This window comes from Rhineura floridana, chromosome 11 (assembly GCF_030035675.1).
Source record: "Rhineura floridana isolate rRhiFlo1 chromosome 11, rRhiFlo1.hap2, whole genome shotgun sequence".
NCBI lineage: Eukaryota > Metazoa > Chordata > Lepidosauria > Squamata > Rhineuridae > Rhineura > Rhineura floridana.
Window position 1 is genome coordinate 61,047,525 of NC_084490.1, and position 17,167 is coordinate 61,064,691.

Here is a 17,167-nt window from a genome sequence, read left to right on the forward strand (position 1 = left end):
TTTCTTGGTAAATTGTTTTGTTTATGTAGGCACCCTGCACTACTTCGGGAGAAGGGCAGGATATTGAAGAAGAAGAAGAAGAAGAAAGCTTCCAGTAGCATTGCCAGTCATTTTCAAGGAGATACCTTTCTGTGATTACTGGAAGAAAAGGAGAAGAGTCTCCTTTCACATTTCCTTTTGGAGAAGGGCCACCACGGGACTCAAGTCCATGTGTTACTGAACCTGACCCCAATTCCTAGCTCTACATACAGGAAGGCTGGCAAGCCATATTCTTCCCAATGCAATCTGGAGTCTTGCTGGGAACAGGTGAGGAAGCTGCACTGAGGTAGAGTGCTCAGAATGCCAACTTGCGGAGAAGGGCGCCACTGCACTGAAGCCCAATGCCTAGAACCATCTGCTGAAGCTGAAATTCTAATAGTCAAAAAGGACTCACTGAGGCATGCTGGATTTGTCCCTCTGCACCTAGCCACAGCTGGATGGGGGAGGGAAAAGGCGAACAGTAAGAACCCAACTGACACCAAATAACCTGTCTGGTACGTGCCTTTGGTCCCTTCACTGGGAACTGTTTAACCAAGTGGGAGAAACAGTGCCTAGAGAAGGCACTGCACATTCTGTAATAGCAGCAGCACCCTGAGAATTAATGTGAGAAAAGAGCTTGCCTTTGCCTGCTTTTATCAAGCAGTAAATCAAAGGTAACCTTAAGCAAAGTCACAAAGTTATAGGTGCACATTTATAGGAAGAGAGAGCAACAGAGTCTCAGTGAGCCACCGCTTCATTTCCCTTGGAAATGTTGGAAATGAGAGGCAGCTGAATCCCCTGAGGATCAGAAACAGCCAAGGCAAATACACTGACATTTTCCAAAAAGCTCCTCTGTGCCATGATAGGTCAAAAGTGCAGCTCTCTGGTTTCTACCTTAGACAGAGGATAGAAAAGGACACTGGGAACACCTGCAATGGAGATATGCCAGAGGTAGAAACCCATGTCACTGTCTGATGCCCTGTTGACCAGATGCAACTGTAGTAATCCAAAAGAGAAAAGGAAGACTGAAAATGGTTCAACTGTGTTATTTAATTTACTTTTTATCTTTAAAAAAAATATTTTTGACCAGAGCCCTGAAGGACTCTGCCTCCATCTCAGGAAGGAAGCCAGAAGACCAACAGGTAGCTCCTGCCCTACAGGACCTGGTGTTTTCAGCCCCAACTTCATTTTTCCAAGGGTGGGGCCTACCCGTGTAGAAATGTCCTGCTATTCATGAGGTAAGATTGTATTTACTCAGATCTAAGAAAAATGGTTTCAAAATGTCTTTATATATGGAATGCTAACCCCCTGATACCTGCTATTGGAGGGATTTAGAATACATCTGAGGAGACCTCTGGCAGAGGGGCTCCACCCTCCTTAAGCCCCCACTGCAGACTACTACTGCAGGCAGTGTTCCCACTGGCAGTAGCCAGCACAGGGCCTCGAAATGGGGCCTTGCTGGGAAAAGGCAGAGCTGCCTATGAAGCATAAACCCAAGAGTGGCTAGATTTGATGCAGCAAAAGATTTTAAAAATTACTCCCGCCCATGCTGGTAAGCAAGGCTGGGGCACTGGGGTTAATTTCCTGCTTCCTACCATGGTTTGGAATTGCTCTACCAGTTGCAACCTATCCCTCCAAAGAGACAGAGACTTAAACTGCACTTACATTTCAGCACTTAATTATTTCAATTTTCTTATTTTTTTTCATTTTCTTTAGTCCTTTCACTATATATAGTCCTGGGGATATGGTCTGACTTAGTATAAAAGAAGCTCTACTAGGCCATCTAGCCCAAGGTCTCAGAGGTCTAGTTTGTGCTACCTGAAATCCTTTCAACTGGAGATACCAGAGACTGGACATTGGACCTTCCACATACGTTCTGCTCTTGAGCTATGCGCCCTGCAATGGTACGTCAAATGTAAACATAGGGAACTACTACAAGTACATCCTCTAATTATTGCTAGTTAAGCAACATCAGGATGTTTAACCAGTATCAGGCAATTTATATCCAATTTCATTGTTCACAACCTTGCAGAATTAATGTTGCTTACTCTAAGAAAGGTTTATTCTTACTCTAAGGAAGGTTGATTGAAATGTTTCATTCTAAGGAAAAGCCTGAGGCAGCTCTGCTGCTTGAATTCAACTCTTCAGGTAGTTACTTACTTCTGGAGCCAGTACAAAGGTTTGCATGAATTTCCTCATTGGCTGCCCATTGTTTGTCAACTCTCCCATGACTTGCACAACTACTCCATCATTCAGGGTTGCATGAGCATCCACGTGGCGAATCTTAGTGCGGCATTCACTAAACTGCAGGGACATTACCTTCTTGTGTATGTCCTAAAGACAAAGTTAAAGGAACTTGAATCCCATAGACTTAGTTTTATAAAATATATATACTTTATACACATTCATGATGCCAAAATTTAAAAATTAAACCCCGAACTCACAGTATTTGGTTTTGATAGCTATGGGTGTTTTCCTTTAATACTGAAGTAATTGTTTTAAAAAAGGCTGAATGTAGAAATGCTTTGCCTTCAATGTAAGAGGAATGGGAAAGATGTTCTTCCTTTTTTATCTGTACAAGCTAGCTGGTAAACTTCCATAATGCTGCATAGCTTCTGTCACACTTGGGAAATTAAGCGTAACAGAAAGCAACAAGTGGCTGAGGGAAGATGCAGCCTCTTGAAGGTTTGCTGCCTCTTCACAGGCTCCTGCCTTGGGGGTTAGGGGTTTGCCCAGCCATTCATCTACTGCCCTGGTGCCTCACTGCATGATAGCCTAGCCTGGTGACATGCTCCCTTGAATGAGTTTAGGCTGGAAAACTACTGCAGCTACTTAGCTTGCTCAAGGATGGTACCATCTGGACAAGCAAACATATCAGCCAAGCTTTCCAGGCCCACCTCCAATGTATTTTTTTTCGGCACAGAGAGAGGACCCAGTAGTACCTTAATGGTGGAGACTGATGAGACATTAGCAGAGTGGGGAAAAACTCCTAGGCAAGCAAGACAATGAAGAGAAGGGGGGGGGAGAGAGCACACACTTGCACGCACACATACACACTCACTCAGGGGGTAGCAAAGAGATGGAACAAGGACCTGGAGTATCCTTTTGCCTTAGTTTCCACAACATTTCATAGACCACTCATTAGTAATTTAGTGAAACTCTGAACATTTTGCTGTGGCACAGAGCCATCAGCAGCACAAGCTGCCTACAGCTTCTCTACTCAAACAATGAAAAAGAAAATGGGTAGCCAAGGAATTCTTAGGTGTTCTTGTATGTCAGCTGCTGGTAACATACCTCCATAGCAATTGTGCCACATTAGGTAGGTGAAAGGTACTCCTGATGGAGTATCAAAAAATGATTTGTACAAGATGCTGAAGTGTTTTCAAAAAAACCCCAAAGTTTATTTTCCTGGCTGATATTCTTTTCTAGGTTTTTTTTACACTTTTATTTCCATAATTAATAAAAGACTGAAGGATTCTGGCTGCAGGCCAATGTACCGCATTACCGCTCTTTCATGAGGTCGTACGCTTAATCTTCCCTCGTATTTTACAGTACTGGGCAAAAAGACCCTTTAGTTTGCCCAAGTTCTGTTTTAGTTCCTTCTACAGTCTTAGGAAACCAAGTGAACAATGTCCTAGTCTTCAGTCTGGATTTGAAAGTATATCCCTCAGGCCAACAACAATGAAACCAGGGGTCTTGGGCATCCTAAAACACTTCAAGGAATGGGCTGGCAGTTTCCCTGAAAACACGAAGTCTGGATAGCAGACTTTACAGAGAAAAACCAGGTGAATATAGATGTGGAACTGTATCATTTTCATAGAAAATGCTTCATTTACAATGTTCAGTGTCCAGCTATCTCAGCAAGTACTGTACTGAATAAATATTTTGGAACGCTGTATCTATTAAAAAGTGAAGTGTGTGTACTTCATCAAAATTATTGTGCTGTTAGAGCTTGGACGGAAAGTCTGTGGGCCTCCAGATGCTGTTGGATTACACCTCCCATCATTCTGGACTATTGGCCATGCTGGCTGGGGCTAGAGCATCTGGAAGGCCAAAGATTCCCTTCTCTCTCTTAAGAGAATGTCACCTGGCTATGGAGATCAGGATTGGTATCTACATTCCTTTATGATTGTTGCCAATTCAAGACTAGAGCTCTGTTTCTGGCAATTGATAAAGCCAAACATCAGCGTCTATTTTGAAAACTAGGATCATGTAGTATTGGAATAACAGTAATGCAAGAAAACAAAAAGTGCATGGGCATTAAACATTAATAAGACCACTAATAACTGATACTGAAAACCAAAAGCATTAAATATTTGACAATCTCTATACAGATTTGTTAAGTAGGTCACTATTGTTCCATTTTAAGATAAGCCACTGAAGCAGAGCACATAACTAACCCAATGCCACACCATGAACCCTTGGCAGAAGTGGGCCTTCAACCCAGGTCTCCCAGATGCAAGCCGAATACCATCTGTTGAATCAGCCTGACTCTAATATTAGCATTATAAAATAAGAAACTCTAGGGGCCTTCTCACTTTAGAATCGGTTAGGGAAAATAAAATCTAACTATACATAAGCCACAGCAGTCTTTCATACACAATTGTAGTAATAATATATTAATGCCCTAAACTAAGACTAAATAGCTTTACCGGGCAATAAAAACCATCACTTCTATAGGGAACCTGATGGAAGGTGCCTCAAAGGCAAGAGGAAAATTTGCATTTACCAGAGCAACTGCACATGGCTAAATCATAACTGAAGAGCTCAAGGCTGCCTGAGAAGGCAAAGAAAAGGCAATTATCTTTCCAAACCTATTTTACAGAGAAACCTTGTTTGTCTTTCCCCAACACTTCCCTTCCCCGACTCCACCCCCAGGAGTTGATGTGCTAGAGAGCAAAGCTTCATAATCATTCCCACCATCTTTGTTTTTCACAATCCCATCTGGGTCCAAAGGCAAAGGATTCTGGAAAACAAAGGTTGTGGGCACAACTGTCTGGAGCTTTGCTCCACAGCACAGATGCTGTTAAAAAAAAAGGTAAAGTGTGGCAAGCAACTGCCAGTGACAGGTTATGCCCTGTAATCCAACCCTAATGGGGCCACTGTAAACAATAAATTAAATAGTATTCAACATTTCTGGTATACCCAAGTTGTCTGTGAATGTCCATTTACATCCTTAAGTCTCTATCCTGAAATTTGATAATATATGGTATATTAGCCACATCCCATATTTTTACAAGCCACAAGTGTACAGGAGGCTATTGTTTCTAGCATCTGGCAAGTAAGGTTGTATCCAACTAAGTCAGAGTTGACCCAATGAAATAAATAGACATGACTAATTTAAGTCCATTGCTTTCAATGGGTCTATTTCAGTTGAAGCCTTAATTGGATATAACCCTAGTATTTTTCCAAAACCTAACAGTTCTTTAATTCACCTAAGTACTGATTGCCAAGCATTATCCTTTTATTTATTGTGATTGGATCTCAAAACACAATAACGCAATTAAGTACATACAGCCTGGCCATACACTGCTTCTTGGGGTTTGCCGCTGGCATCCAAACCACCATGGACGTAGGAAGAATTCCTGCCATAAAACCTGTAAAGACATTGAAGCATGGGGTTGGGGACAGTCATACAGGAGAACATTCTAAGACACATTTCTTGTTTAAAAAATAGTTTCTAGAAAACTGTTATATTTAAAAAAGAATGCTAAGAAATTTCACATGGCTTGGATAAGAGGACTATATGGTTTTAAAAGCCAGATATAACCCAATAATATTTTCATATAGCTCAAATGCTCATGGCAAAATACTTACGTCATAAGATACTAAAATATATACAAAAGATTTGGTTATCTTTTCTACCTGGGCAACTTACAAAAGCTTCTTTTTAAAAATCCCTTACATTTATATTCCACCCTTTTTCTATCATGGCACCCAACGTGGCATACATTTGATTCCCATCCAGGGAACTGACCAGACCTAGATCTACTTAGCTTCAAGAGAAACTGTTGGGGTGTTATCCTCCCCAAACTCCTTTCTATGGGCAATAAATATATCATAAAGCTACACTGAAGAAACAAGCTGCATCTGTTGGGCAACAGCATACTGTACATCATTCCAGACTGTTCATGGGTCCAATCCCAAATGAAACTAATTAATATGGTCAGAGCCATATCAGTTTGCACCGTACTGAGCTGGAACTATGCACAACTCTTCTGAAATAATGAATTCTAATGAGCAATAAAAGTCAAAGTAAAAGGATTATTTTTTGCCATTTATTTTTGTATTTAAATAAATTTAATTTTAAATACTTACATATTTATCAATTATGAACAATAATAAAAATACAGCCCTCCCCAAACACCTGTAATTTCCGAGTCATTACTATCTTTGAAAATTGACCCAACAAAATACCAAACTAGTCAAACAACTTATTGGTCTTTAAGAGCAGCATGAAACTAGAAGAAGCACATCAATCTGCATTTATGATTCAGCATTTCTTGTTCATCATTAAATTCTGAAAGTTTCCATTACCATCAAATCTAATAGTAGAGAAGCAAAACTTCCTGAACTTTTGCTTGAGTTCTTCATACACTTAGAATGGAGGCTGGCCTTAATTCCTTAAAATGCTCAGCTTGGATTGATGTTATTCACTTTTGGCTTCACTGCTGCCTTGCGCTCACTCACAACTCCTTCACATCTCAGGTAATGAGAGATTCCTCTGAGTCATTCTGGACAAAGGCAGTGGTGGAAAAAGTTATCTCAGTAGGTCTCTCTCCTTCTGATCTGCTTTCCATGGACCTTGAAAGCTCCAAGGGGATTGTTAAACAAAGGCTAGTGGATATTGATATCCAAGAGCTCTCTGCAGCCGCAAAGGTTCCCTGTTCCCCCCAATCATTGGGTCTATTAGGTCTTTTTTGCAAAGATGGGATGCCCTACCTAAGCTGGTTATTTATTCCCAAGTATAGGAGGGCATTCTCTTTGGCCCGATTTAATGCCTTACCTTCTAAACTTCTGGATGGCAGATACAACAAAATTCCAAGTAACAATAGATGCTGTCCCTGTAATAACGATGAAGTGGAGTCTATTTCACATGTTTTGCTCAATTGCAGTTATTACAAAGCAGCCACAAAAGACCTAATACACCCTATCACACCGTCTTTCCCGGGCTGCTCTTCTGAGACCCTTTTGACCGTTTTACTTGAGGGTTCTGATAAGGCAATTACTGAGCAAGTGGCAAAATTTCTGAACTTGGCCATCTTGACCAGACCCTGCAAGATTGTTAATGGCAATTAAACTAATTGAGTTGCTTTTGTGGTTTGTAGTCTCTGTTATCATGTAGTTTTTATCTTATAATACTCTGTTTACTTGTTTAATAATGTATACTTTACTGTTTTTGTGATTTTATTGTATTTTATCCATGTTGTGCACCGCCCTGAGAGCCCTCGGGCTGTGGGCAGTATATAAATCGAAATAAATAAATAAATAAATAAATACTATGTTCTGTATTTGTGGTCGGTTGACTGTAAAGATTGATTGATTGAAAAAAAAAATTAGAATGTGGCCCAAATCCTAAGACAAACCAAAAGAAATGCTAGAAGGGCATCATAATTTGCCTAAGGTGTTGTGTGTGCTGTAACAAATGGGCATATAAAGCCTTCAAAACATGTTCAACTTTATCAACAAATATCACTGGAAGTTGGAAGGCCCTTGATATTCTTTTCTTGAACACTGTGTCAGCTACTATTGTGTTCAAGTAGAGACTGAATTAACATTCAAGTCATTTGATGAGCAGCAGACCACCCTAGTAGGAATGAAATTATCACCAGAGTTGGTAACATGGGTTTTCTGGGATAACTGTGAAATATATCAATGCATATCGATGGGAAAGGGATATTCCATGTCACATTTTATATCTCCTTTCAAAATTATTGCTTGGGGATCCTCATGGCCCAAGATGGATTCCTTACAGCTCACATAATTCTCCATGACTATATGGCACAGGAAGCTGAGAAGCCACAGTTGAGAGAAGCTTAACTATCTACAGTCCACCATCACTAGCTGTTGTCAGCAAATGGTTCCTAAAAGGTGTTCATCTGCTTCTCAGCTATGCATCATGGAGAGTGAACTATGTTGTGAGGAGTTTCATGGCATTTTCTTGGAACAAAGAATTATCTGAGAATTGTAACAGAAAATCATGGTGCTCAAGGAGAAACTATGGCCACTGAAGGATAGATAACTGAAGTTGAATCTTGTCCGAATCCTGTTAGCCAACAGGGGGGCGTTTGCGTAGCAACAACAGAGACTGAAAAGTTTAAAATACATTTCCTTGAAAACTGTAACATAGCAGTGGGGACCTTCTGGCTCACGGGTGAAATTGGGCCAGCAGGAGTCCTAATTTGGGCCACAAGACTGTTTGGGTAAAATACCCACCTGCTCAACACCAGATATCATATGTGAAGTTGAGTGTGGGCTAGATAAAGATATGGCTGCAGAGGAACAACTAGGAGCTTTAAAGTGTACTCCCAATTCTTAATTGGCAACCAGGGCTTGCTGTAAATGTTGATCAGCTGACAGCAAGCCCCACTGAATCGGCTGCACTATGGAGCTCCCAATCAAAATATTTATTTATTGTATTTATGAGATGCCTCATAAAATTTATCTAGGCATCGTACATAAAAAGAGAACAAAACAAAATAAATGTATGCATAATTGATGTATGTTTCTGCATTATTTGGAATATGAGTTTGACTGATGACTACTTGTCTCCATATCGAGAGAGAGAGAGGAAGAGGGAGAGATTTGCCTGGTCACCTACCTGTGTACCCTTTTGGCACCATCAAAGACCTTTTCATCTTTCCAATTTTGTGCTGCTTTTATGATTTTGTGGCTTTTTAGCTTACAATATTTTATTGCATCTCCAGTGTAGTAGTTTTATTTGAAAATCGCCCTGGGAGTATAATTGTATAATGCTGTTATAGGGTTGTATCTGACGAAGTAGTACCCAAAATAGATGCAATGAAATCAATGGACTTGCAAGGCATGACTAACTGAAGTCCAATAATTTCAGTGGGTCTACTCTGGGTATGACTTAAGACCAAACCCTAACTAAATAAGGAACAGCAAGAAGGGCATATATGATTTGTTCCCTCTGTCATGGTTATTGATGCCTATTGTTCAGCTGCGTCCCCTTTTCCAAATGCTTATTCTTTATCAATGAAGTCTACAATTCAAGAACCAGGGCCTAAATTAGAATCACATTATGAAATGTAAATTTGCATGAGTTGAAAAGATGGATTTTTGGTGCTAGAAACAAATTTTGGGACACAGAATACATACATATAGCCCACGTTAGCTATGCTGTTTGTTCATTTCAAGAACACCTATTCATTTTATTTAAAGCCACCTTACAGTAAACTATCAGGGCAGCATACAAGAAAATAAAAACATTACAGAGGAATTTGTCCATACTGTCATGTTCAATTGGTCATAAGGTAAATGATAGACTAAGTTACATGGGGGATCAATTCAGCATTCTACTTTGGTCAAGACCACATTATTTATTTAGTAGTTACCTGTGTAAGAAATCTGGTGCTTTATTTAGCAGGGTATAGTACTGCCTCACGAACTCCCGCCCTACAAGCAGCGGACTTGGCTTCTCCATCACCATTTCTTTGGTACACAGTGTTAAAGGCTGTAATACAGGAGAACACACACAACGTAAGTTGGCATATACACTTCAGGATGATGATCTTTACAGTGGAAAAAACTAGTTCCTATTCAGCAAAATTCAACTTCATAAGAATTTTAAACGATTCTGTTATTTTCCATTTCATTTACATGTGATTACATATGATTTAGATGTTTTATCTAACAAATAGTACAGGCAGGTACAGCTTTTATAAGCAATAGCTGCAATTCTTTAGTTTTAAATGTTTATCCTAGGACCTAGGTGGAACTTAAAACTCTTTGGTTATACAGGAATCTACTAGTTTGGTGTCCAATACTCTGATCCAACACATCCAAGGTAAGTGTGAACAGGACTGTAGATTTAGAGTCTAAATCAGGAGTGGGGAACATGTGGTCCTACAGATGTTGTTGGGATATAATTCCCATCATCCCTGACCATTGGCCGTGCTGGCTGGGGTTGATGAGAGATGGAATCCAACAACATCTGGACCACCACAAGCTCCCCAACTCTGCTCTAAATACTAGGTTTTTAGATAACAGTTTGCCATTCCAATAGTTTGCCGTTTAGATAATAGTTTGCTATTTCATAGGCTACTTTGAAATTGACAGAAAGGTGATTTCTAGTTAATTAGTTCAAGTCTTGATCCTTGCTTCAACTTTTTCAAAGCCAAAGAAAGAACAGTTCAGTGGACTTCTGGTTCTAAAACACAAGAAGATCCACAACTCTCAAACACTGCTTACAGTAGTGGAGGTAGCTACTTGCCAGAATTTCTTTTAAGAGATCCCTAACCTTTTTAAAGCTTTTGACATCTTCTGAAAAGGAATTAAGTTAACAAGTAAACAAAGTACGAATAAATGGAGATTATGATCACCATGAAGCCATACAAGGTTCTGTACAAGAACAATTTGTTTTTTCACTTATTTATAAAATTCAATTTAACATGACACCAAATTTGAAAGATACTGTAGATAATACCATCCCAAACTGCTAGAAACTAGTTCCAGAAAGACTTTTATCAGACTACAGGACTAAGCAACTGCGTGGCTGCACGAACAAGCACAAGGGAGACAGACTGGAACAAAAATAAACCAAACTACATATGTTATTTCTTAGCAAAATATCTTAATGACTTCAAATAACTTTTTACTGTGACATAAGCCTACCATGTGGACTATAACTCCCATCAGCCCCAGGCAGCATGACCAATAGTCAGGAAAGATGGCAGCTGGCGTCCAGCAACATCCAGAGGGCCACAGTGCACTCCTTGTTTACATAATATCATTCTATACGTTTATACTGAACTCACATCCTGCAATTCTGATTATCTCAAGGATGTAGAAGATACTAAAATAATCTACCCTGTGAAAAAAGTGGTACAATACTGTTGGGGTTTTAGAACATAGCTTATTCAGGATGGTGAATCCCATGCCAACTAAAAGAAGCTCATAAACCTCTCTCAAATGGATGGACAATGAAATTGCAAGATAGGTTCAAAGTAAGTGTAAACTGATGCACACTGGAGTGGGAAAAAACTACACTGATGGGGTCAGATATGTATGTATATATGTATGTATGTAAAGTTCACAGTTGATAGAGCTCTTTAAAAATCATTAACTCAATGCATGAGAATGATGGAAAAGGAAAATACCATACTTTTGTATGCTTTTAATTATATGTGTGCTTTTATCTGGAAGCCGCCGTGAGTTCCAGTTTTGGGAAAAGGGCGGGGTAAAAATAATGATAATAAATAAATAAATACTAGGAATTATTAGAAAAGGGACTGAAAATGAAGCAGTCAGGATCATAACACCTTTTATCTTAAAAAGTCTATAGAGCAGTTGCTTTTGGAATATTTTGTACAGTTCCAGTTGCTCCATTACACAAAGTATGATACAGAGCTGGAAAAGATGTAAAAAAAGGGCAGCCAGCCAGATGGCAGAGTTGAAGCACCCTACTACGAAATAAAGTATTTGGGGTTTTTTAGTTTAGCAAAGAGATGATGAAAGGTGCAATCCTATGCTCTATGCTGGCTGGAGAGCTTTAGGGTTAGCTGTTACAGTGATATTGGGGGTTTATCTTCAGAGCTAAACCACTGTTGACTCCACCATCCTCTGTCAATAGAGAGGCCAAAATTGGACTACCATCATCTGTGACCGCTGGCCATGCTGGCTGGGGTTGATTTGAGTTGTAGTTCAACTTCTGGAAGGCACCAGATTGGGGAAGGCTATCCTAAGTGCTCTCAGACCTCAGTTATGTCTAACAGCTATTAAGCTACACATGAGGATGTGGAAATTAAACATCCCACTGGATTCAATGGAGAACGAAACACCACTGCTCCCTTCCCAGTGTGCTTCCAGTGTAAAATCATGCAAACTGACTCAACAGCTAATTACAGCACACCCACAGCAGTATTAAAGTCCCTGACTGGGTCCCCCAATGCCAGATGCATCAGTAATGCAAGGTGAAGAAACTTCTACTGCCCAATTTTTCTACCAGACTCTTTTCTGGTTTTTTGTTTTTTTTTAAATCATAGAAAATCATAGAATTAGAATCATAGAATCTTGCAGCTGGAAGGAACCTTGGAGGTCTTCTAGTTCAACTCCTGTTCAATGCAGGATGCAGTTACAGCATTCCTAACAGATAGCCATCTAGACTCTGATTAAATACCTCCAACACTTTCCAAGGCAGCCTGTTCCAAAGTCAAAAAACTCTGCCTGTAAGGAAGTTTCTCCTAATGTAGCTGAAATGTGTTTGCTTGCAATTTCCACCTATTGGTTCTAGTCCTGCCCTTTGTGTACCAGAGAGAACAAGCCTGCTCCATTTTCTGCATTACGGCTCTTCAGATACTTAAAGACTGCTATCGTGTCTCCTCCCCTTAATGTTCTCTTTTCCAGGCTAAACATACCCAGCTACTTCAACCATTCCTCATAGGACTTCGTTTTCAGATCCCTCACCATCCTGGTCATCCTTTTATATACACACTCCACTTTGTCAATGTCGTCCTTAAACGTGGTAAGTTAAGTAATGTAAAGAATGCAATACAATCAAATTGAACAACAGGAATAGATACATATATTTACATGCACAGGTCTTCAGGCATGCTAAAATTCCTGTGCTAATAGTTTTTAGTGTCGTCATTCCCCCCTGTTAAAAACAAACATAGGAAAGTATATACTAATGAACTGTTATGCCTAAAAATATTTACATGTATTATAATAAATAATTTCCAATAAAAGTTTTGAATCTGCTTAAACACTTTAAACCACATTTGGTGTACTTCAGAAGAAAGAATAAACACAAATTTCACTACACTTTGGGATATTGGAAAAACATGGGAGATTTTCATTCAGCATGTAAAATTAAAATGGCCTACATTTAATAAGCAAATATGTAAGAACTGAGTCAAATAAATGTGCGAAATCAGATCTCAAATGACTCACTGTAACAGTAATTTTCCAAACCAAAATTTTCTGGAAAACCTGTTATCTCTGGCCTTCATGCCAGGGGAACTTTGCAGATGGGAGCTATGGAAGAACTGTTGTTCAGTGCTAGAACAACTGCTTTGCATGCAGAAGGTCCCAGGTTGGATCCCTGGCATCTCCAGGTAAGACTGGGAGAGATTCCTTCCTAAAACCTTGGAGAGCTTCTACCAATCAATGTAGACAATACTGAGCTAGATGGGCCAATGGTCTGACAAGTTTCCTATGGAGAAAGAACACTTTTCACAAAAAGCATAACCTCGGAATAGAATAAGAACACATTGATAACACTTGTCTTAGAATCCTTACAGGTACCCCTCTCTTCAGAACTGCAGTGCAAACACCTAACAGATACTGCTACTTCATTACCCCAACAGAGGATGCAAGGACAAAGTACCCCACAAAGATAAATAAGGGTAGCAGATAACATGCTTATAGTCGATAACAGTTTTTTGGCTAAACTTTCTGGATAACCAATCCTTCCTCCCCCAAAGGCTAATAGCAATGTCTCCATACAAGGTTAAGTACACACTGTGCAGAAGGAGGGGGGGGAATCTAGTAGTATGAACTCTCACATGTAGGTAGGTTGTCTGGTGGTGAATGCCAGGCCTTCCACTCCAACTACTACAAGCACTGACCAAACAATCATGATCTCTTTTGCCTTGCAAAACCTGAAAAAACAGGCACTGCACAAAGAATTCCACTGCACCTCCCCACAGAAGAGGAAGCACTGTCTCTGTTAAAACTCCACTCAAATTGGAGGAGGCTGAGACAAGGACACTGTGTTGCAGCTCCTGGCCACTGATCCCTTCCCATCTCTTGGCTCTCAGAGGCAGCCCTCCAAGTACAGTTCCTACTTCCAGTGCCACGCAGATGAAGATGAAGAGAAGCCTCCAATATGACAAACAGCAGTGACCAATGCTATTCGTTTGCTAGCTTCCTGTTCCACTAAGCTCCTGGACCTTTGCAAACTGCTTGGCAGACATTTATTAATTTTGAAGCCGTATCAAGTACAGAGATAGGACACTGGGGAACAGTACACCTGTCCTCCTGCTCTCCATCACATAACAAAGGTACAGGAGTGCTGCTGCGACAAGGTGACTATGTTAGTATTTTCTGTTTCCATAACTCACACTCTCTGACACTGTTCAAGAAATACAGATAATTATAACTACAAAGCTTTCATTTCTGTGTTGACGGAGTTTAGCGGCTAAGGACCTATTCCCTCCCCTACTGGCACTTACTCACGGGAGTTGGTCTCAGAATGGAATATTGAATAGAAAGGGGCTCAGAGGCTTCTCCACTACCAGGGCTTAGTATCTGCAGTTACTTCCTCCTCTGGCCATCTGAGTTGCAGTGAGGGTAAAGGAATAGGCCCCTAACAGTTGACAAGTCTCTGGGTCACTTTTGATGTGATGAGCTATGCAGTGGGCAAGTGAAGGAAAGAATAAATCTGTTGTTAGGGGGAGAATTGGACAGAGGGATAATACGATCTGTTAACATAAGAACATAAGAAGAGCCTGCTGGATCAGGCCAGTGGCCCATCTAGTCCAGCATCCTGTTCTCACAGTGGCCAACCAGGTGCCTGGGGGAAGCCCACAAGCAGGGTAAGTTGAGGAAGTAAACAGCAAAACCACACAATCATGAAAATGAGCATGTGGAACGGTGCAACTAGATTATAGAGCAGGGGCCTGGGTCATGTGGGAGTTATGCAACAGGCTCATGTAGGACTTCTGATTGGTTCAGACACTGCACTTACCCAGGCATCCTATGTATATGGACTTCTTCCAGCATTTCTGGTGGGAAATGACATTCATGGTTTGAACTTGGGACCACCTGTACATCAAACCTGTGCCGTTACATAGGGCTGGAGCTCCTCTTAACCTTGGCTTGCTTTCTGCCCCAGAATGTGTCCTCTCATTGTGGCTAGTTGGTTATCAAGAACCATTCTGAGAGTGTGAATGGTGGATTCAAGCCCTGTCTGCTTTCCCCTTTTGACAACACTGTTGGTGGCCAGGCATGCAAAAATTAATTTGGCCCTAATTCAACCACTTCCATCATAAGGTTTGTGTCTGCTTCACCCATTTCATGCCCCTAAGGCCTATGGCAGGAGCTAACAAGAAGGTCTTGGAAGAACACAGTGGTGGCCTATTTTGCAGGTTGTCCCTGATAATGGGCTTGCAGCCCAGCCCCTCATGGACCTCCAGTCCTGGGTAAAAGTGTCCCACTACCCCCACTTGATCTCTGCTTTGGGGTTTTCCATGAGCATTTGGTTAGCTGCTAGTAGAAACAGGATAAAGAACTATTAGCATATACATGTGCAATATAACAGCCATTTTATCTCTAGGGCATTTTCGTGTGAATACATTTGCATGAACACTAAGGCGGCTGCAATATTATATTCTAGGGCTATTATATTTTTTCTATTATGCTTGTAACCAGACACATTCAGCTTTGCTTTTAAAACAGGTGTAGGACCAGCTGTATTGCACAGTAAATCAGTACATCTGTCCACAAGTAGGAGAAAATCGTATATGTGTTATGGTGGGAGTGACAGGCTCAGGAAGCAATCCTTGGTGTGGCACCAAGAGGGTCATGACAAACACCTAGCACCCATTTTCACCTATGAAAGGGCTGCTGGTGTAGCATAGTGGCTAAGGAACACTCCACTTTGAATATCAGTCACTGCAAGCCACTCTCATTCGCATCCAGGGCCATTTTAAGGATTACAAGACAACGTACATAAGGTGTGTTGAAAGCCTGAAGTCCTACATAAATACTAAATATAATTACATATCAGAGTTTTGGCTGAAGGCTCTAAAAGCTGCGTGTATGTAAGCGTGTGTACACACACATACACTACATACACATAGACGTGCGCGCGCAGTCTTAAGCCTACAGCTTTCAAAGGCGGGCTCTAGATGCGCTGTAACCTACGTGGGCATCTAAGAGGATTTTGTGCTTCTTTAATTTAGAGGCAGGTGAAAACAATCCTTATCTAAAACCCACAGTACTAGAATTGGGCCTGCAGTGCTGTTGACAGCCGCCGCCGCCGCCGCCGCCCCTCCTCCACCCCCCCCGGGCTTTCTCTGAGGGACAGTGCCCCAAAAAAGAACCACTTCTCAGCTCCGAGAAGATCTCCGCACCTTCACAGGGGCGGCAGCCACCCACCCGGTCTGAGCCTCTCCATCCCATCCTGACCCGTTACCTAGATACTCTTCTCGGTCTCAGGGTCCGGTTCGCTCCCGGCCGAGGGCGCGGGGAGGAGCGACTGGTACTGCGCGTCCCTCTCACACACTGATTCGGGGCGGAACCGGATGTCTTACCCGCGCGCTCTCTGTAGAAAGGCCGAGCACGCGCGCGCAGCCTCCAGAAGCGGCCAGACGGGGCGGGGTTAGAGCCATCAGAGGCCACTTGAGTGGAAGCCGCAGAAACTGACTTTTTTTAAGTTTGTGGACCAATGGCAGATTTCAGTTTTCCCGGAAGTTCGGGTTGTGTGTTATCCTACTTATCTTTATGATTTCTCCCCTCCTCCCCCCCCCCCTGCGTGCCTGGACCGAAGACTGCAGGCAATCACGAGCGGCTCCGAGCTATGACGTTCTTTAGGAGCGACCTCTGTGATTTTATTCTTACAAGAGACTTCTTATAACCTGTGTCCATTAAGGCCTCTCTTCCGGTCTCTACCAGGCTCTTCCGTATGTGGGGAAAACACAGTTAGGACTCATCTGTAAAAGCTATAATCGAAAGACAGGATTAAAAGGCCCCTTTCGCTGCAAGTGCAGTGAAATAATCACATCCTGCTTTCCACCCAATCCCAGTTTGTTTTGCTCCATCGAGAAGCCTATCCCTGTGAAGCGGGAGGCGGGGAGAACTCGCATTGAATGTCTCTGAGAGACGGTGCAACAGCTGAAATAGGCCCTTTTACAAATAAAACTGATGTCAACAAAATAGTATATTAGTTAAGAGACACTCAAGA

The 17,167-nt window shown here is 41.4% G+C and overlaps 1 protein-coding gene across 4 annotated transcripts in view; it reads right to left on the reverse strand.

Moving 5' to 3' along the window:
* Positions 1-16,537, reverse strand: part of G3BP2 (G3BP stress granule assembly factor 2) — a 58,997-nt gene extending 42,460 nt beyond the window's left edge. For 2 of the 4 annotated variants that reach the window (XM_061588815.1, XM_061588814.1), the window contains exons 1-4: positions 16,518-16,537; positions 9,597-9,715; positions 5,534-5,615; positions 2,179-2,352 (exon numbers count right to left, since the gene is read on the reverse strand). In XM_061588815.1, coding sequence (XP_061444799.1) covers positions 2,179-2,352; positions 5,534-5,615; positions 9,597-9,691 — 351 coding nt within the window. In that variant the 5' untranslated portion in view covers positions 9,692-9,715; positions 16,518-16,537. The other 2 variants (XM_061588816.1, XM_061588818.1) reach the window with 2 other exon arrangements.
* Positions 16,538-17,167: the final 630 nt, after the last annotated feature.